Source organism: Siphateles boraxobius, unplaced genomic scaffold, assembly GCF_051911475.1.
Source record: "Siphateles boraxobius isolate OS27281-9 unplaced genomic scaffold, OSU_SipBor_1 25, whole genome shotgun sequence".
NCBI classification, from domain to species: Eukaryota; Metazoa; Chordata; class Actinopteri; order Cypriniformes; family Leuciscidae; genus Siphateles; species Siphateles boraxobius.
Window position 1 is genome coordinate 9,735,566 of NW_027508866.1, and position 21,665 is coordinate 9,757,230.

The 21,665-nt window shown below is 37.7% G+C and overlaps 1 protein-coding gene across 48 annotated transcripts in view; it reads right to left on the reverse strand.

The window, feature by feature from the left end:
• The window catches only part of dlg2 (discs, large homolog 2 (Drosophila)), a 305,321-nt gene that overhangs the window by 87,805 nt on the left and 195,851 nt on the right, over nucleotides 1–21,665 (reverse strand). For 43 of the 48 annotated variants that reach the window (XR_013207082.1, XR_013207083.1, XM_077242498.1 and 40 more), the window contains one exon: nucleotides 267–320. The exons of 3 other annotated variants lie outside the window; for them this stretch is intronic. Coding sequence is in view for 43 of the 45 variants with exons in the window: in XM_077242498.1 (XP_077098613.1) it covers nucleotides 267–320 (54 nt within the window). In the remaining 2 variants the exon portion in view is untranslated. Of the gene's footprint in view, nucleotides 1–266; nucleotides 321–12,170; nucleotides 12,529–21,665 lie in introns of those variants that run through there. 2 more of the 48 variants (XM_077242499.1, XM_077242507.1) reach the window with 2 other exon arrangements.

The window sequence follows — 21,665 nt, forward strand, 5'->3', positions numbered from 1 at the left end:
AATCTAAACCCACAGCTAATCGCTGGCCTCCTTATCTGGCTTATTTATGAAAAGTCATCAATCATTGAATATGTTGATCCTATTTGCACAGCGTGGAGTGATAAATGACATTAAATTCATGAAAAGCAAAAAAATAAAAAGGATGTCAAATTTATTCGCCACTCACTCTGCGTGGGCAGTGAACTCATCAAGAGGGTGATTGGCGATGTCACGGCTGTGCATAATGTCATGAACATGCAATAAATAAATGAAAAATCAAAACTCACGTATGGTACAGATTCCAAAGTGTCCGTGTTGACAATAATTGGGGCAGGACTTGCCTGTGAAAAGAAAGGGAGGGAGAGAGAGATGGATGGAGAGGAAAACAGAAAGAGAGAGATAAAGATCAGAGTGGATTGGAGATGCGTGAACTGGCCTAGTTTTTAAGGGATACATCAGAGCATGATGGGAACCGCTGAGCTCACAGATGCCATGATGAAGAACACAACTTCAAAACAACAGTCGGCAGTAACACCCACAGTCAATGGAACACAACATATTTACATACACACATACACATAGATTGATTAGATGAATGATGAGGAAAAAAATGGCATAATTTCGCGTGTGATCATTGCTGAGGGAAAAAAAAATGTATGACGTGAATGTTGAAATTGTTTGTTTCTCTCTCTCTTTCTCTCGGGTGCTGTTTAGATAGTTTCTGATGACCACACAAAGTCAACGAATCTCTCCCACACAGCACTGAGGCCAGAAATCTTAGTGGGTGGACCTCTATACTGTGCCTTCTCTGTAATTCCATTGACTGTTGTGAAGTCGTCCCCTTGGAATTATAAGGTTCTATCTGCGTTCTGAGCAGTTTTGAGATATTGAGCTTCAAAGTTTTTGCATTACATATAGGAAAATTTATATGGGGAACAAGTTTCTTTCAAACATGAAAATAACAGGGACCCTAAATGTATTCTAAATGTACAATATCAAAATCCTCTCAAATTTGTAAATGGTTTTTTTTGGAATGAGTCAAACGCAGATAGAACCTTCTAATTCTAAAAAAACACTTTTCGCTTAGAATTATAAGGTTCTATCTGCCAAAACATTATTTGAACATTAAATATAAAATTAATGTTGTAACAATGTCTCAACATGTGTTAGAAAGTAAAATTGTATCCCTTCTATGACATTTATTTCATATTTTTTAGCACTTCCATGTATTTAGGACATTTCAAATTAAGCAAGGTAGGTCTAAATATTTTGTCCAGTGCAGAATCTTAATTTTCGTTACCAATTTGGTGGGTAATTAAACACATTATTGCAGAAATTGTTACTTTAATCTTTCTTTTGTTTAGACAGAAAGCAGCTACTGTAATACATCTGAGCAGGACTTTATTCCAGCTAAAGTGGGCCAGGTGAAATGGCTTTCTCTCTAGACATCAGTATGGCTGAAATAACATGCTAACGTTTATTGTTGTAATTAAGACCCCATCAATGAAATTGTTAACTATTTGACCTTTAAGGCTTAAAATTGTAAAAATTAAGACATTTTAAGACTTTAAAAACTACAATAAAATCGACATGCTTCAGCAAATTAATTCATAAAGTTAAATAATCATTGAAAAATGATTCACTGACTATATGATCACAAAAAATGTCAGACTATTTTTTTAATCACACACACACACACACACACTCTCTCTCACTCACACACACACAGTCACACACACACACACACACACACACACACACACACTTTCACACACACACACACACACACACACACACACACACACACACACACACACACACACACACACACACACACACACACACTCACACACACACACACACACTCACACACACACACACACACCCACACACACACTCGCACACACACACACACACTCGCACACAAACACACACACACACACACACACACACACTCGCACACACACACTCGCACACACACACACACACACCCACACACACACTCGCACACACACACACACACACACACACACACACACACACACACACACACACACACACACACACACACACACACACACACACACACACACACACACACACACACACACACACACACACTCACACACACACTCACACACACACACACTTTCACACACTCACTTTCACACACTCGCGCACACACACACACTTGTATGTTAAATGTTTTTTTTTTAAATATTCAATTTACTCACTGCATATTTGTATAATTCAGATAATAATAACTATAATAATAATAGTTATTAATAATAACCTGATTCATAATTAATAATAATAACCAATACACTATAAAGAAAATGGCCAAATTGAAGCCACTTCATAACACTACACAATTTAGTGAATATTTAATTTACTGTAAATGTATAGCATTCTGCCTTTATGGGGTTTCTTTTTGTCTTCAAGGAAAAAGCCGGCGACATGACATATAAAGTTGATTCTGATTGGTCCTCTTCTGTGCATTCGAAGTGCTGATTGGCTCACGCAGATAGAACCTTATAGAGCCAAGTTAGAGTTCGATTTTGTAGATAGAAACTTTTTGTTTTTTCAATAAAAGTCCCACAATGTACACAACTTAAAAAAACACATCACATAATGTAAATAAGTTGTCACAGAATAAGAATATGTGAATAACTCAATTTTGACAAAAATGTCAGATAGAACCTTATAATTCCAAGGGGACGAAGTGTAACCCCTTCATTAGCCTTTATTAGAAAATATTTGATCATTTTACACAGCATAATGTACAGCTGCAGAATTCACCGTAAAGTAACGATATCTGCACAGTTAGGCTAATTTACCTTAATAATGATGTCTGTGGTCCTGGAGGCAGGAATAAATCATGTGTAATTTCTGCAGACCACAAAGACCTAACAAATATTTTTGTTTTACTATATTTAAAGGAACGAAAACGCACAAAAAGTATTCTCATCGCTTCATAACATGAAGGTTGAACAACTAGTCACATGGACTTTTATTTAACAATGTTTTTACCACCTTTCTAGGCCTTGAAAGTTGCAATGACGTTGCTGTCAGATTTAATCGAAAATATCTTCATTTGTGTTCTGAAGATGAACGAAGGTCTTACAGGTTTAGAACGACATGAGGGTGAGTAATTAATGAGCGGATTTTCATCAAGTGCTACGTTTGCACTTAAACAACCCCATCCATGCTTCCATACACAAACAAATACACACTGATGTTAAAGGGGAACTATGCAGTTTTTTTTAGCTTAACTGAACAGCTTCGGAGTTATTGGAATGGTTATATTACTTTTTTCGGGTTGAATGGTGGCCGTCTCGCAAATAATGCAACGTACATGTAACTTTGTTGATGTCATCTGGCATTTTGTAATGTTTACATTACACTCAAAAAACACAAATGAAATTATACAGTGGGCCTAGGCTATAGCCTATTTCCTTGTAATTTAGCTGCAATCATGTAAAAATGTTATAAGCCATCAAACGCGGTAGGATACTATATTATTATAAAGTGCAGAGGCCGTGAGTGCAGAGACAGTCTGCGTGAGTGGTATTTATGACAGTAACGTTAAATACAAGTACACTAGAGCGACTCTAGGGGTCACTGTTTGACAAAAACGGAATTCCTGCATAGTGTGCCTTTAATATCTTAGATGTGAACGTTAACAGCTCAAATATGAATCAAACTCACAAATATAACTAAAATAAATCACTTAAAAGGCTTAATCCCAGTTACTACTAGGTAAACAGCAGGACAACTTTCATTTAGATAAATGTCCTCATGAAGTGTAATTGCTGTTAAGTAATAATCCACAGTATTACTGTGAATATGATGTCAACTACCACGATACCACTTTTTCCAGAACGTGTCCGATAGCCATATTTTTATTTTTAGTACTTGCCGATACCTGTTTTGGAATTTAATATTGGGCAGAGAAACCAAAAGAATATGAATCAAATTATTTGGCTGAGCGAATAGATATTTCCTTCAGTTATTTTCATTCCTAATTATGCCTGTTAAAATGTATTGTAGGAGCTACTGTTACTTTCACTGTTCATATTATTGCTCTATCATATTTAAGGAATCTGTAATTTAATAGGACAGTGTACCTTTAGAGCTGCTTCAGCACGACTCAATCAGTCAAGAACGGTGAGCGATTTTCTCTGTCTTTTGTGTTAGATTAACATTGAGGTAAAAGACAGCAGATGGTTTATTGTCACTTTAAGAGCTGCACGTATCCAACACACTGTTACACATGTTCTTTTCAACTGTTCACGTTCACTTAAGACATAACCGACAAGGTTTCACAAGGATACTTGCCTATACGGGCGTTTTGACATAATTTTGTGTGAATTTGTCTACATGAAAGAGAACACGATTTAATAAGCTATTCGCTCACTAACTGAGAGGCAGCATTCTGGGCGCGCGCTTCGGATGTTTGCCAGCAGAGAACTTTTGGAAAACATCATGTGATTACTGTACCGCCTTCCAGTAATGATGTAGGGAACCAGTCGTCATACATAAATCATGTAACAGTTCTCACTTGCACATATGATTTAGGTGTCAAATGACGCATGTGTGCTGAGTGAACAATCAGCAATCAAGAGCATGCAAGAAAGCTCTTTCTCTCTCTCTTTACTGTCAAGTTAACGTTAGTAATATTCTCCTCATTTTACTTGCTTTGCTATTGCCATATCAGACCAAACTACAAACTTTCAAAACTATAGTCATTTTAAACTGTAATAGTACTTCACATTTTTCTTACTGTATTTTTGATCAAATAAATGCAGCCTTGGTGAGCATAAAAGACTTCTTTCAAACATTAAAAATATTGAAAAATCAAAAAATGTCTAGTGAAATCTGCATTCGAATTTCATCGTGACTTGATTCTGACACACATTTCTCATTCTTTCACTAATAGGGGGAGGGGGGATCAACGTCCTTCAACTGAGCACTTTAAATAGAATACGAGTTCAGCAAAAGCTAAAACTGCATATCTGAAAAGATAATAATGCATATCTGATGATGTCATATGATTTGCCTGCATGACTGAATGTCTTTTTCATTTTCTTTGTGTTCTTTCCTTGTACAGTTTTTATATTTTTATTTAATGACAAAGTTAGTGAGGAATGAGTGGAGGACTAGTTTCTTGAAGCACTCACATCATTTGCATTAGTCCCACAGTTCAACATGTCGAATTAAAGTTTTGCAACTGTGTGGCTGTTCTCGCTTCCACTGATGTCAAAAACATTTCACAACTTTGCATTAGGCTAAACAACAGCCATTTGTTCGTCGAAGCAAGTAAACCCAAGCACTATGGCACTCTCAAAACATTGCTCTGTTGTTGGAGAATCACGACCAGCCAATCACAGCAACACTTGCTCAACCAATGGCGTGAGTTTGGAGTGGGGCTATCTGGTCTTCTGACCAATGGCAGACCTGTGTTTTAGGAAACCTGATTGAAAACAGTCATTATTTTTGTAATTCTGTTTGTTACCAATAGAGGCACACCACCTTTAACAATAATGAAAGGTGGGCTAGCACACTCCACAAACTCATTCAGCTGGAGGTTTATCACAGACACATTAGCATTCAGAGATGGCCTACTACACAAATCCACAGGGAGATACAGCCGGCCTGTAGCGGCGACTGAAGATCGATCGACAGCAAAGATTGAGGCTGTACCTGCTTACTGCGCACTGACTCTAATTACATTAATACATCTCCTGCTTTGAGAGCTACAGCCTCAATCACACCGGGACCGGAGAACAAGAGAGATGTGTTGGAAAGCACACAACAGAGAGGAAAAACCTCATTAAAAGCTTGAGCTTTACCACTGAGGTTTGAGACACAAAGTCAGCTTGAGTTCACACTAAACAATGTGTTTGTTTTTATCCCAGTAAAGCATGACTTATGAAATAATAATCGGAAAAATCCTTCTTTCTTTTTTTTTATGGAAATGTTTATCGATCCTTAAAAAATTGTACATACATAATTTGCATATTGTTTTTTGTTGATTATTGGGTTTGATACATCAGGCTTTTATGGCTCATGTAGTATGATATAGGTAGGAAAATATCAAGCTCAAATCTGGAGGAAAAAAAACATCTCAGAGAACCCAAATAAGCAGAAATACCCTCGTGCATTTGCTGAAATTTATATGGCCAAACAAGTAAGATGAAAATCTGAAAGCTTATAATCATTGAGATTTTATCTCAGAATACTTACATAAAGGCATATAAATATCAGTTGTCACTCTATAGCTCTCAATAATGTCTTAGTAAGATGATATTTAAATGATTGGTTTTATGAACAAAGTTTTTACTGTGGGGGCAAAACAAATAAACGTTTCTCACAAGCATGATGTATCATAATTGATACATTTCAACACTTTTTTTCTAAAAATGATGTATGGATAATAATGTGCTTCAGTTCAGCAAGTATTCATGTGGAAATATAACTTACAATATAAAATTGATTCTTTCAGTTACTTTGTAAAAATCAGTAGATTTCACAGTAAAAAAACATGTGAACCACACACTGAAGGTGGACATTTTTAGTATGATACTAAAAGTCCTTTTACTTGCTAAGAAAGTATAAGCTATCAAACAATCAGACAACAGATTTTTCAGCAAAGTTTTGATCATGTTGATAATTTAGAAGCCTTAAATATGACACAATATGCTTTATATGGTTAAGAAGATCCCACATTTTGTGATGAATGACAAGGCAGGATCAACAACAGAAATGTGCCATCTACTGTAGCTGGAGCTATTATCTACTGATGAGGTCCATCACGGCATGGCAGACAAACATTAAAGAGATTAAAAGATAATTGCAGCGTTATCTCAAAATATGACAGTTTAATGGTCGGAAATAAAAAAGCAAACAGAACGTAAATGAGCAAAAGCTAAGTTTAATATCTCCCTGGATGACAAAGAGCAATAATGGCCATTTCAGAAAGCGAGTCATAAAGAGGCCGTCCCCTGAGACACATACACTCAGAAAGATGACTCCAATTTTCAACTAGGATGACATTGCTAAACTACTAGTCATAAGCGTGAAGAGGGCTTTTGCATATTGCAGATTTGAGTTTATATTAAATGATCTTGAATATTATGTTGATAATTCTGAGCTCTGTAATGCCAAATCACAATTTCAATTTGAACCCATCATTGTTAAAACGCTCCTGCTAGGTAGTACAATAAATAAACATGACTGCATTCATCAATATGCAAATGATATGCAGATTTATTTTAGATTAACACCAGACATCAAGTTCAGCACTCTGTCTGACAGTACAATATTAACTCTATGGATGTGGGTGTCTATGAATTTTGCTACAGAGATCAATATAAAAACAGCACATCCGGAAATTAATTTGGGTACCTTGGCTTGAATAATTAATGCTGAAGATCAAAGACAAAATCCAGAATCGCTGAGTCATTATGTTCTTTATGAGGCTTTGGTGTATCTGATGACCTCATACTGAAACTGAATGTGGTTCAGAATAACTAAAGGTTATCCGAAGGTGTTAGGAAGTCATTTTTTGATCTTATCACCTAAACACAGACACTTGGACATCAAATAGAATCCAAAATGACAATGCTTTATCAGAAGTGTTGTGCATGCAAAATTGCTCTTTGAGGAATAGAGAATGAGGTCATGACAGCTAACTGTGATTCAGAGTCTTCTATATTGAAGTTTCTCAAACCATTGAGGGAATTTATTTGCGCATTCATCGGCAACAGGGGCAGTGGGATGCTGGACTAACATGTCTCATGTCAATAGTGCTAATGTAGACTAGACTGAGGAAGCTGACTAGAGGAAAGACAGTGAAAAGGGACCAGTGCTAAATGTACACAGACAACATCTACTCTCGATGTAAATACGTACTGCAAAATACCTAGCACTTAGTTAAAACCCTGGCTGGGCAAAACAGACAAGATTTGAATAAATCTTAGTAGAAAAAGATTTTCAATGGGCACACACTCTTTGTTGATGTGTCCATTAATTCACTCACAATGGAAGTGGATGCTGCCTGTTTCCAGCGTTATCTGTGTGTAAGTGCTCGCAAACACATGGATGCAGAGCACGACCGGCTCTTTCAGCCAGCGCTCACGTGGCCCAGGATAGAGGTGAGGGCATTACATAATCAGCTTAACACACAGCTCTCAATAAACATTAGGGGATAAAAAAATGATTTGTGCTTTAAAAATGATACAGCATGATAGAATTAAATTGTTTTTAAGGCTAAAGATGCAAGAAATAGGTAAGATGCTGTGTCTGAAGTGTGTGTGCGTGTGTGTGTATGACGTAGGGCAGACCAGCTTTGCAGTGTTTGGTAAAGAGAGCACGAACACAAACATCTTATAGGCTTATTGTGGAGCCAAACTGGGGCAGGCTTTCTGCTTTCAGCATCTTCGTGCCTCTGCAGAGTTGGGAAAAGTCTTGGTACCCAGAAGTGTCTGTTTTCAGCGTATCAGCATTTTAGGGCAGGTAGAAAGTGCTCGGGTTGAAACTCAGTTTATGACACTTTATGTAACTTAAAAGACACGTCAGAATTCTCAAATACTTTTTTCAGCTAGTGTGAGTGTTTTGAGAAGTCTTTAATGTTGCGTGTTGTGGCACATTGCAAATGTTTATGAGATCCAGACCACTGATCAGAAAGCCATATCGCCTAGAAAATGGGTGTGAAGTGCATTGCTACTCAGGCAAAACATGATTAATACAGCGTGGCGTACCTAGGGACGCCATCAACACTGAGGTTAATTGTGTGTTGATAAGCACAATGGAATAATTACGGTTGTCCTTATGAGTGATAGCAATTCACCTTAGATGTTAAAATTGTACCTCTGTGAATAACATACCAATTGTAAACTTCAATTAAACTACTCATCAGACATTCCTAATTTGATTTAAGGTATATCAAATTACCAGATGAAAAATACCCTTTAGTGAAACAAAGAAACCAGTCATGAGCGTTTAAAAATATAACTGAATGAAGATTAATTACTACTGACCATTTTGCTCTTAGAAAACAGTGTAACAGCAATGGGTATTTGCAAACCGCAGTAGAGCAAACAACTTCAAATTACTCCAACGAGTTGGTTTTTTGCTTAACCAAACGTCAAAGATGACGATAAAAAATGATTGGTATGCAGATGTGTTATGTGCCGCTCAGAGAGGTCTTGCAAATGCGTTTAGAGAATCTGCTCTTGTCCCACTTTACCACTCTCAATAATTCAGACCACAGAAACTATACATAGAGCTACCACACCACAGTCAATAATGCACAAGAAAAAAAAAGTCAACAACAACAGCCTTAAAAGAGCTGAAAACCACAGAGACACCAACTCAAAGAAGCATCCAAGAGCAGCAGACAGAGGCACCCCATATAAACACCAATACATATAATAGGGTTTTTATTTTAATGCTTACATTTTTATTTATAACTACTTTACTAAATAAAAAAAAATGAATAGTAATAATACCATTCATCAATTTGGGGTCATTTTTAAAGAAATTATTAATATTTTTTTTCAGCAAGGATGAAATGGATCAAAAAGACATGTATAGACACTTATGATGTTACAACTTCTATTTCATATAAATGATTTCTACTCAAAGAATAAATAAATTCCACAACAATATTAAGCAGCACATTCACAACTGTTTTAACATTAATAATAATAAAGAAATGAATCAGCATATTGAATGATTTCTGAAGGATCATATGACACTGAAGACTGGAGTAATGATGCAGAAAATTCAGCTTTGCCATCATAAGAATAAATTACATTTTTAAATGTATTCAAATGGAAATCAAATAAATTCAGCCTTGGTAAGCTTGAGAGACTTCTTGCAAAGACGTTTAAAAAATCTTACTGACCCTGAAACATTTTTAATTTTCTCTAATTTAGTTATATATATACACACACACACACACACACACACACACACACACACACACACACACACACACACACATATATATATATAACTATAAACTAAATTAGGGAAAATTAAAAATAATGCTTTACGATCAGTACGATTTTTTAAATGCTTTTGGAAGAAGTATATATGACATATGTCATTCTTATGAATTAATCAAATGTATTGCAATTAAATAAAATGAATGAGAGGAAAAAATGGCATATATGTATGGGTCTTTTTTTAATCCCTAAATATTAATATTCAAATTATTGAGTGCTGGTAAACACACAAAAACAAAATAATTTGCCACTGGTCCTATAGTAAAAGTATTGGTCTAAAGTGTCTCTTGGTGACTTTCTCTGAACGGAAAGATGATCAGAGAGAGATCTAACCATGTCCAGTCAACAGTTTGAGCTGAAAGGTGATTGAAAACCACTCTCAGCCTACACACACAACGTCCCCTAAGCCGTATACATCACACTAGACTGCCACAGAAGAGCACAGTGGAGGTGTTTTCATGTAGAGACAGGTGGTGGAAGCAAAGCCACACGGTCATTTCTCTCTACCCTTCCTGTGTCTGCCATCACATTACCAATCACTAGACCAATCTTAATATGTAAGTGTTAAAATCCATCTAAATTGGTAGCATCATCCTCTTCAACTCTAGTAATGAGAAATGGGTCAAAACAAATGTAATGAGGATCTTACAATCAGCAGGCAGAACAATCCTTTTCAGACAAAACACAAAATAAGTGTCACATGCACTGAATAGCTTTAGATTTAACGCAGGAAGTACCACATGAATGACACACACACACGCACGCACGCACACACACACACACACTAATTACTATAAGCCATTCCATAGACAATGACTTTTAAACTTTACAAACTTCATATTCTATCCCCTACCCAACCCATCAGACATTTTCAAAAAACACATCACTTTAGTATGATTTATAAGCCGTTTTCCTCATGGGGACCAAAAAAAAATTTCCCCACAAGTTATAAAAATTTACTGGTATTCCTATCCTTATTTGATCCCCATGACGTAGGAAATATCAGGTAGACACACACACACACACACACACACACACACACACACACACACACACACACACACACACACACACACACACACACACACACACACACACACACACACACACACACACACACACACACACACACACACAGAGGGTCTTCAGACTGCAGCGTCCAGCTGTGTTTGTGTACTAATAGCCATGTTGTGAATAAAAAGTGATTTCAGCACACAGCAACAAAAACAACAAGAAGATCAGAACAGGGGCTCCAGGGGTAATACGCACTTACAGAAGAAAAACACACCTTATGGCTACAGCAACATATACAGCAGTCATTGATAAAGACCACTTGATAACCAAATATTCAAAAATCACCTGCATTCATTCAAAACCAGAATATTATCTGTCCAGCTGGCGTTTAAAACAGTTTTCAAACATACAAATTCAATGGGTTTCCTCTAATGGTGTTGGTGAACTGATACATTTCCATTACTTTTCCAGTTGACTGTGATTATCTTTTTTACTGGAATTTTTTTATTTATTGTTTTTGACTTCTGACCAAGGCTGCATTTATTTGATCAAAAATAACAATCAAAACAGGAATATCGGCAACAATTATTCAAGTTTAAAACAGCTGTTTTATTTTATTTTATTATACAATTAGATTTATTCCTGTGACAGCAAAGCTGACATTTTCAGCATCATTATCCAGTCTTCAGTGTCACATGGTCCTTCAGAAATCATTCTAATATGCTGATTTGGTGTTCAAGAAACATTTATTATTATTATTAATGTTGAGAACAGAATGTGCTGCTAAATATTTTTGTGGAAACCATGAAACATTATTTGATTCATAAAAAGTTCAATAGAACTGCATTTATTAGAAATAGAATTCTTTATTAGCATTATAAATGTATTTACTGTAACTTTTGATGAAATGAACGCATCCTTGCAGAATAAAAGTATTAATTTCTCCCCAAAAAAAAAAATTCTTACTGATCGTACACATTTTAACGTACATTTATTAGTTTCCGTAACTTTTTCAGTCCCGAAAAACACAAGCTTTCTTTTAACTTTTAACAAGCCCTTAACAACTTAAACCCGACTTTGTTCGCTTTACTCCTCATATCAGATTACCCATAATGCACCTGTCCCCTCACACTCCTGGTACCTAGCCCAGCTGTCACCGGTTACCTGGTACGGCTCGTGCCAGTTGTGAGGATGGCAGCCGCAGTCGGTCCACAGATCGCAGCTCCCCCCTTTGGCTTGCAGCACGCCGCGGCTGGGACTCCTCCAGGAGCTCTCGGAGCGCGAAGCCGTGAGTTTGGCCCTCTGACGGGGCAGAGTTGAAATGGACGGGGAGGATGAGGGCCGGTAGTTGTATCCGTGCTGTGGTTCATGCTGCCAGCTGCAAGAGCAGGGCACCTCGTCCCCTCCGCGATCTCCCACGTGCCCGTGCATCTCCACACAGCAGCTCTGCTGCTTGCTCAGGTAAGCTGTCATCCCCAATGTGCGCTCCTCTCCTCCTCTTGCCCTGTGTCTTTCACCTCCCTGTCTCTCCATTTGTATCCCGGTGCAGGCGGCAGCAGCAGAGGACGCAGCTGTGGTGAGCAGCACTCCTCTGGGCGGTATCTGAGCAGTGTGCTCTTGACAGTGAGAGAGCTAGTGAGAGGGTTCTGTGTGTGTGTGTGTGTGTGCGTCAGAGAGAGAGAGGGAGAAAGCTGGCTACTTGTAGACACTAGGTATGTTTTAGTTAGGAAGACGTCGAGAAAGAGCACAAGAGGGAATAAGAGAAGAAAGAGAGGTAGACGAGTGCGTTTGTGTGTATGTGAGGAAGCTCTTTGTCAATTGATGATTTGACTGGCGGTGTGTCTTGACAGCATCTCTGCTCAAGGCAGAAGCAATCAAACCCTGAACAGCTGGGGACCCCAAACCCCAATCAGACAGACGGATGTCTTACTGACAGCTGCACTTTTTCAACATGATAAAATCATTCAAATGATCTCTTGCAGCAAGCTCAAAGCAAACGAAAAGCTCGCAGCTATTCCAGAGACATAAGCCACATAGCCAGAAGGAAGACAGAAATGTATAAACAGTACAAATTGAACTAATAAGTGTTCTAAATCCTCCTTAGCATTTGAAAAAAAATCACTGTAACACAGTGGTTTAATGCTTTTAATAAAGCAGCGGCAATGGCAAATATGATACAACAAACCCAATTTTCAATAAATAGTTACATATTTTAATAACCAGATAATAATACAGTTAATTAACCTAATTAACCTGCTTTTCCAGGTTGCCAAGCGATGCAGCAAACTTTAATGGCCCTGTCTCAAATGCACACTTCATGTGGAGTTGTGGTCCTGTGGCCTTTGCTTTTAGATCAGTGAAGTCGACAAGACCGTAGTGTGTCTCATTTGTCACTTTAGTCTCAGAAGGGCCCTCAAGCATCACCTTTGTTCCCGCAATGCAGAGTTTTTCTGAGCCTGCCCTGGACTGGTGCAGACTTCACAAATGAATATTACCTAACAGAGTATGCAGTAAAATATGGATTAATTAACTAAACTGAATTAAAAAGATTTTAACTGATTCTAACTATATATATATATATATATATAACAATAATAATAATATATTAATAAATCTTTATATATATATATATATATATATAAGACTAAAAAGCTGTTAGCAACAACTTCAGTGGCAAAAACTGCATTTTAAATAATTTACACAAAATAAATTAATAAACGTATATGCAATCTGTGTAGTAGGCATTTCAAACGAGAGGATAATTAATGCAGCAGATTGGCCGTTATTTGCATTTTAAGGGTGTGATAAACAAAAGTAAAGGATATTTTGAAATCCATAATTCAGCAGCAGAAACACAAAACTGCAAGGAACAGCGGAGCTACAGCCTGTAGCCTGTGGATCACTGAGCCTCATTAATTCAATAAGATTTCTATTTATAACCAACCTAGTCACATTTAATCAAAACAAGGGGCTTTATGCTCAGCAACTGATGCTTAACTGCTTAAGTTAAACCATCCAGCTACATCAGAATCAATCCCAGTGTGCTGCACTGTCTGTCCGCTCAACCAGTGTACATTATCCCCACCTACTGGCCACTAGCACACTGTACAGCTCAGTAAAAATATCAGCCAGTTTATCTTCACAGAGGCATTACCAGTGCTAAATATTTGTTTAGGATTCACTATTTAGCTGTGTGGTTGTAAATTCTGATTTAGTAATCCTCCCTCACATAGTGTCTCCCAGCTGGCAGTCAGCTTAGAATAAAATTAATAAAACATACTGAAGGTTGATGATGAAGGCTTTAGCGATTAGTTCAGATTGTGTGGTTGTGTATGCATTCTAAGTGTCTAAATGCCAGTTAATCATACAGTATTTCGCATAATTAACAATCTCTGTGGAACATTCAATTTATCTGAACCTACAATTAAGCAGGTTTCACTCCGCCCACATTCCAATTAAATTCTTGTGACATTTTACATCCCACCTGCAGGGCACACGAACAGCATCAAGCTCTGCTAATGGGTTTGAACAGAATGTGGATGTAATGAGGTGCTTTGACAAAAAACAAGAAAGGAAATGCCGCCCAAACTCACCCTGATGCGATTTGTTATGAGTTTATTTTTTGATGGTAATAAAGCAATACCATCAAAAATGTCTGTCATTTTTGTGGTCAGGATGTGCTTCAAAAATCTTTAGTATTCTCGGAAAGAAAGACATATAGGTTGTAAATTATTTTTTAGCTGAGCTAGGATATCATATATGAACTCCAAATTCATATGACTTTCTTTTTGAGAACACTAAAGATTTTAGAAAAATAGTAATTAATTTCTGAGATGATAACTGGATGCCATTGACATGGAATATGATTACAACAATGCAACTTGCAACTGTATAAAGACATTAACAAAAATTGTAAATATAAGGCAGTATCATGTATAATCTCTGTACGCAGTAAAAATTAAACTATCATTCCATTCCTAACATAGCCAATTGTAATTTTTACAGTTGTCATGAAAATGGTAGGACAGAATTATAATGCACGAATAATGTATATTTGAAATGTGTGAGCCAAGTCAGTTAAACAGTAGCTAAAGCATCCAGTGGGAAAATGTCAGCCATTTCCAATTCCCAAATGAAAGCGTTGTGCGTTTTCTACCACACTTTTAACATGATGACAAACACCACTTTTCACTGTTAATGCTTGAAATCATGACAGCCTCAGGATGCCTGTGTGTGTCTGTGTGAGTGAGTGTGTGTGTGTCATGTGTCAATGACAAATGCTGGTCATGGGTGCCGGCAAGCTGTGATACCATGTCATCGAGATAATCCTTTGTATAATACTGTTGAAAATGTCATAAGATGCTATCAAATGAATTTTCCCACCTTTCACCAGACAGACCATCAAATGACAGGTGGTCAGCCCTGACATTCACACACGTCACAGTGCCCACTCAAGCAGCTTTACTCACAAGGGTGAGAGAACATGACACCTACTGTATGTGGAAGCCTTTCCCCACACACTACACTGCTCACTCACATAACGGCAGATACAATTAGCAAAAGGGTCCAAAAAGACTGATGTAGTTGACTAAATACTAATAAATTAGATTTATTTATATTGTATGTAAAACACACTTTATATACTATTTACTATTAGATAATTATATGTTGACAAAAATATTAATTATATTTTACAATTTATTTTATTTCATAATTATAATATATTAATAATTTAGTATTAACACACATATTTAAAATGAATATAATAATAAAATATTTGTATTTTAAATGATATTTATTTAGGCTATGATAGCATGAATATTTTGCTGTTTTTCTACCTTCATATTTCTAACAAACCTGAAAAAAAGCTTTCAAATACGTTTTTGCGTCTGTGTCCAAGTAAAAGTCATTAGATGATGCACAAATCACAAAAAATGTTTTATTTAGTTGACATTTGAATGTCTTGGATTTGAATGCCGCATGTCACTTACATCAGCGAGGTTTAGACTATCGTTCTGACAAATCAATTCAAAACGCTTAATGTTACAGTTCTTATTGTAAAAAAAGATAAAATCCAAATGGCAAGTATTCCCATTTTAGCATTTACTCACCAAAGCCAATTTTGACTTGCATTTGGCACTTGGTGTTCATTTTGGACACATGAATTCAGGGAGCTGGAGCTGTTCTAGAAGGCACAATGGATGATGAAATATCTTGCTCTATAATTCACACTTCAGGCGCTGGGAGTGTCTGGGATCAGGGTTCTAATTAAAAGCCCCATCTCTCTTGCAGCTCTTAATAGAAGTGAAGTACTCGGGCTACACGAATCTGAACTCTCACAGGAACCGAGAGACGCTCTTCTCTCTCGAACACTGCTCTCAGTAATCAACCCTCCGTTTCTTCGTGCTGTTCCAAAACTGTAAATACACACACACACTTATGACGTGTCAAGAACTCCCACTCTTCAGAACCAGCAAGATCCCCACACAAAAGTCAAACCCACTTTGCAGTTTAGTTTAAGCAGCTGATTGGTCCTGTCAATGTGTGACAGGTCATTTATTGCTTCAGTGAAAGCCATTATGGTCCAGAGCTCATCTCTCCTTTACCTCAAAAAGAGAATGACCATATGCTGAGAAAGTCTATACACAGTCTGACACGCACATGTTGGACCTCAGTTCGTCCTTAATAGGCTTGTTGGGGGAAAAAGTAAAACGTATTAATGTAAATGACCACTGAAATAGCGTTACCGGACACCTGAGAACATTTCTCTATCATAAAAGTGCATTCATTTATTTTATTACCATAGCAGGATGGTATGGTGTTAATCTGACAAAAAAAACAAACAAAAAAACAAGCATAAACAATCTCAGTTTGTGAAGACATGGCAAGCTAAACTAAACTAAACTAAACTAAATATCCCATGGGCCAAGGCAAAACAATGTTCATGGTTTCTGGTTGTCCCTTGTGTGCTGTTGTTGTAGTTCACATTTACCACCACAAGGTGGGGCTACAAAATCAGTCTCGGTCCTTAGATTGTTTCTGGCACTTTAAAAGCAATACACACAGTGATTTAACACACATTTTGTAAAATAAAAATCCATTGTCCGCTGCCGTATGAAGGATCGAGTAGGTACTGTAGCTCTGCTGAAAGCTTTTTTCTGAGTGTCAACTGCAGGTGAAAAGTGAACGATTTTTACTCACTGGGAAAAGTAATGTGTCAGGATCCGCAAATAAAACTGTTGTACAGCCTCTCTGTCAGAGAACAGAGTGAGGAATGATGGTTCAGTCATTTGCTCGTGGAGCACATCAGTTCGTGCCCATTAAAGGCAATGGGAGCTACAGAGAGTGTGCGAGTTTACTTTACTGGTTTCAACTTAGCTCAGCAGTTATCGTAAAGTTCGACAGAGTCTGACAGTCATCAACTGAAGTGACTAACTTTGGTCTGTGTTTAACACATGCTAATAACTAGGAGCTCAGGAGGTGCTCAATGTACTGTATACACAGCATGCAAAAATAATCAGTTAAACAGTACATTTTTGGACAAAACTTCAGTGGAAATTAAATAACGGTAAAACCTAACAATAAGGTTTCATTAGTTAACTACTTTAGTTAACATGGGTTAAGAATGAACAAGACTTCTACAGCATTTATTCATCTAAATTACAACATTTGCTAATACAGTATTAGAATCAAAAGTTGTGTTTGTTAACATAAGTCAATGCACAGTGAACTAACATGAATAAACAAATGCACGATTATACATTAACTAATGTTAACTAATGAAACCTTGTTGTAAAGTGTTACCCAAATGATTATAAAGATCATCTGAACAGAGCTTTTGGTGTACCAGCTTAAAGGAGAGCTAAAGGCTGCTAAAATAACCATCTGTGCTTAAACCAATGACCTGGCCTCAGACTTACCAACCGCACCACTTCACTGAATTATGGAATAAGAAGTCCTGGAAGTTATGAGGACTTCCTCCTGGGTTTTGCTAATTGGATTTTGGAGGAGTGCATGGAACCCAGGAGCAGAGGGTGATCTTAAAAAAAGGAAAGTTAAACAGAGGAGTGACTATAATTGAATATAAGGGGCAGAGAGGTTAGCTTTGCAGATAGAGGATAGAGAAGCAGTGCCAACACTTACTTTGGGGAAAGAGCTTTAGAGCTTTTTGCTGGATCCAAGAAGAGATTCCCTGAACCTAGCCTATGGCCACTGCATTAAGCACCACCAACGCCATAATAATCACCATTAGTTTTCACTAAAAGATAGTTTCAGCTCCTTAGAGACTGTGTCAACCCTCAATGGCTTGTTCCTTTTCCTCAGGGCCTTAATGTCCTCATATCCTTTACATCTTGTCAATTTGTACCTTAACTACACTTCAGCTATATCTACAAATCTTTGTTTTCTAAAGAAAATGCAGGTCTTTGCTTGTGCGGTATACTCACCGCCACAGCTGTTGCAATACAGTTGCAAAAATAAGAGGTTCTTAGCGTGTTGCTATGTAGTTGCTAGGATGTTACTTAATGGCCCAAGTCTCTATTATATTCTGGTATCTAGATATAGCTAGGTCCTTTCCTCTGTGGGAAATGTTGTAGTTTTTTTGCCAATTTTATTGTCTTTGAAAAATAATAGCACACCAATTTGCGAGAGTGGTAAGATTGATGCTTGCATATCCAGCCTAAAATACATAAACCTCTCAACGTGTCTATTCTGCATAACACTGGCTCCAGGCTGCACATCCAACCTCAAATTGTTTTAACACCCCTGGCGTCCTTTTAAAGACAGAAGACAGCTCTTACATTGATTAGTTTCATTAGTCTCTTTTCCACTGGACTATGTTTCTGAGTGCTGGCAGCGTCTGTGACTGATGTTTCAAAGGCTAATGCACGGAACGCTTCTGGTCGAGAGCCAGGCCTGGGCAATCAACTTCAGAAATTATAAAACCAGTTCAATGGTTCAATAAAATTGGGAGGGAGGCTTAATCCACCAGAGAAAGTGAGTGAGAGAGCTTAAAATGGTATTATCTAACTAAAGCGAGAATGCGGTTTAAAGGACCTACGGAAAATTGTGAACAATTATTCCTCTTAAGTGGTTTGGTTTTAAATAACAGTCTGGCTATTGTCTGAGATACACCATCTACAAGCTTCTGTTATGGGATAACATGCTGGTTTACTTGTTATAGACTTGATGGTTAAACCGAATAAATAGCTGCTAACCTGACTGCAACTCCTTCTGTGTCTCTTTAGAAGTCTCTCAGCCAAACTTTGCTTCCATTTACAGATGGTGACGAGAGACGGCCACATAATGGGCCCCAGATCAGGAGCCTTGCTCTTCAGGGCCTCCATGCTGAGCCGTTTGTGAAGCGGTCGTAAGGATTCAACTCGAGGAGGGGCGAGAAGGTTGGGCGCGCTTCCTCGGTGGAACTTCTCCCGAAAAAGGCCATTATTCACCGGCATGTAGCTCATGGCGGATGGCAGTTCGCCCAGCAAAGCTGGACAATGTGAAAACTTCCACAAAAACCTCTGTCAAATCAATGGACAGCTTCGCAACAAGGTCACCCTAACACTGATACAATGTACATATCCGCAGCCCGGTGGAGCCAAGCCACAATAAAATGGACTTTTCAGTGCTGGTGGCTAATAAACAAACAAATCTATTGATTCTTTAGAAAAGCCAAAAGTCGGTCAAATTTCAGAAGCCAAATCCAGCGGCTTTGGGTGTGTAGAGGACGGTTAGTACTCCAGGCTCAGATAGGCGTGTTAACTCCCGAACAAATCACTGTGCTGCTCGGATAGACAGCAGCGGTCCCAGAAGTCTGTTCATCCTTGGATGAGTATCTCCTTCCATCAGGGGACAGCGTATGTGAGTAGAATGTCTGAGATGGAGATTTCTGGCGGTGGCCTGTGCTACGGTAGGCTAGGCTAACCGAGGCTTAGTTGTAGCCTACTTTTTTTTTCAGGGTGTGTTAGTGAGAAAAAAAAGTGCACGGAGAAAAAAAAATGCACACAGAGTGACAAAAACTCAATAAATCAGGGGGGGGGGGGGGGGGTGTACTGGGGTTGATGGGGCGGCCGAGGGGAGGTAGATGAGATGAGATTAGCAACGGGCAGAGCTGAGATGCAAATCACGTGGGGATATAATTAAAGCCTAGGGGAACATCACTCCAGTGAGTGGCCACCACCAGATTACAGCCAATCAATAATGGAGCCGACAAACACATAAACGCGAAGAGCGCTGGCACACACATTCATACGCAGAGATGGGTATCAGGCTCAGACACGAGCCAAACTTAAATTCACCACACTGGGAACGCCACAGCAGGCTTAAACACGAGTTACAGGATGTTGAGCGTGAAAGGAAAATGTTAAAAAGCGCAAAAACAGCAATTAACCATGTCCTGGGCTCCATGCTGCCAAATCAGACAAAGGGGGATGATGGGAAATCCCAGAATAGACAGGCTAAATGTGTTATCTCTTTGATTACAGCTCTAAACGTCACTAAATGGCAACAGGCGGATAATCAGGATCGCAGAGGAAACGGTCTGACGGCTGCTTGATCATTATAGCAGTTGCAGCCTGGTCTTGAAGAAATGCAATGCAATATACAGTACATGATTCAATAAAAGAATGTGACTGTGCTACATAGAAATCTAAATAGAATGAATATAGACGATTTATAAGTGGTTCTTTAACTTTATGCACTTTCATTTCCCAGGAATTATTATTTTTTGTTTTATCAAAACTAACTTACTTTCTTTATATGAAAATCACAATTTGAAAAGGTTTTAGTGTTTTATTTTTGTCCCAGATCCGGATTTTCAAAATTCATTATAATTTTTTAAAAATTATTATTACGTTTTTGTGGAATGTTAACATTAACATAAATGAGTGACAAGTATATGTTCAGTATATGAAATATACATTCTTCAAAAATTAAAAAACTGTAAATCAGGATCATTTTCACCACCCTCATTTGCATCACATTGAACATTATAAATGCGGTCGAAATACAAAAAAACAAAAACAACAACAAAAACTAAAAATAACTACAAATCTTTAATTTTATAGATATAAATACACTACTGTTTGAAGTTTTGGGGTCGGTAAGGTCTTAAGCTTACAAAGTCTGAATTTATTTAATGAAAAAAAAAAAACAGTTTCCTATTTTAATATATTTTCAAATGTAATTTATTCTTGTGATGTGATGGTAAGAGTGTGAAAAGTGTTGTGCTGTTAGAGGGTTTATTCACACGGCCAAAAGTGCATATAGTATAGAGAAACCCTTACATATCACCATATTTTTTTCTAATGCTTTGTTGCTTTTCATTTTACAGTTGCGTCAGATGCAGCAATGGTATTTTTTTGAAGTCTACGTTGCAGGCGTTAAAGCTTTGTGCTGTCTGCGTCTCAGTGTTAAAATTGGCGTTTGTGACGAATTAAAAAGAAAAGGGTTTGCTTGGAGATACCCAGGGTTTGATTTGGTCAAAACTGCTCTGCTAACATTCATTGTGTGTTGTAGGATTATCCAACCGCTGGTCAGCTACAGATAAAACGGCCCTGTCTCACTGTGTCTATCTGTCTCTCTCTTTCCCCATGGGCTGGGTGGATAAACTTAAGGCAAGGATGAGGAACATATGTCGGGTTGCCTCGTGACTACCAC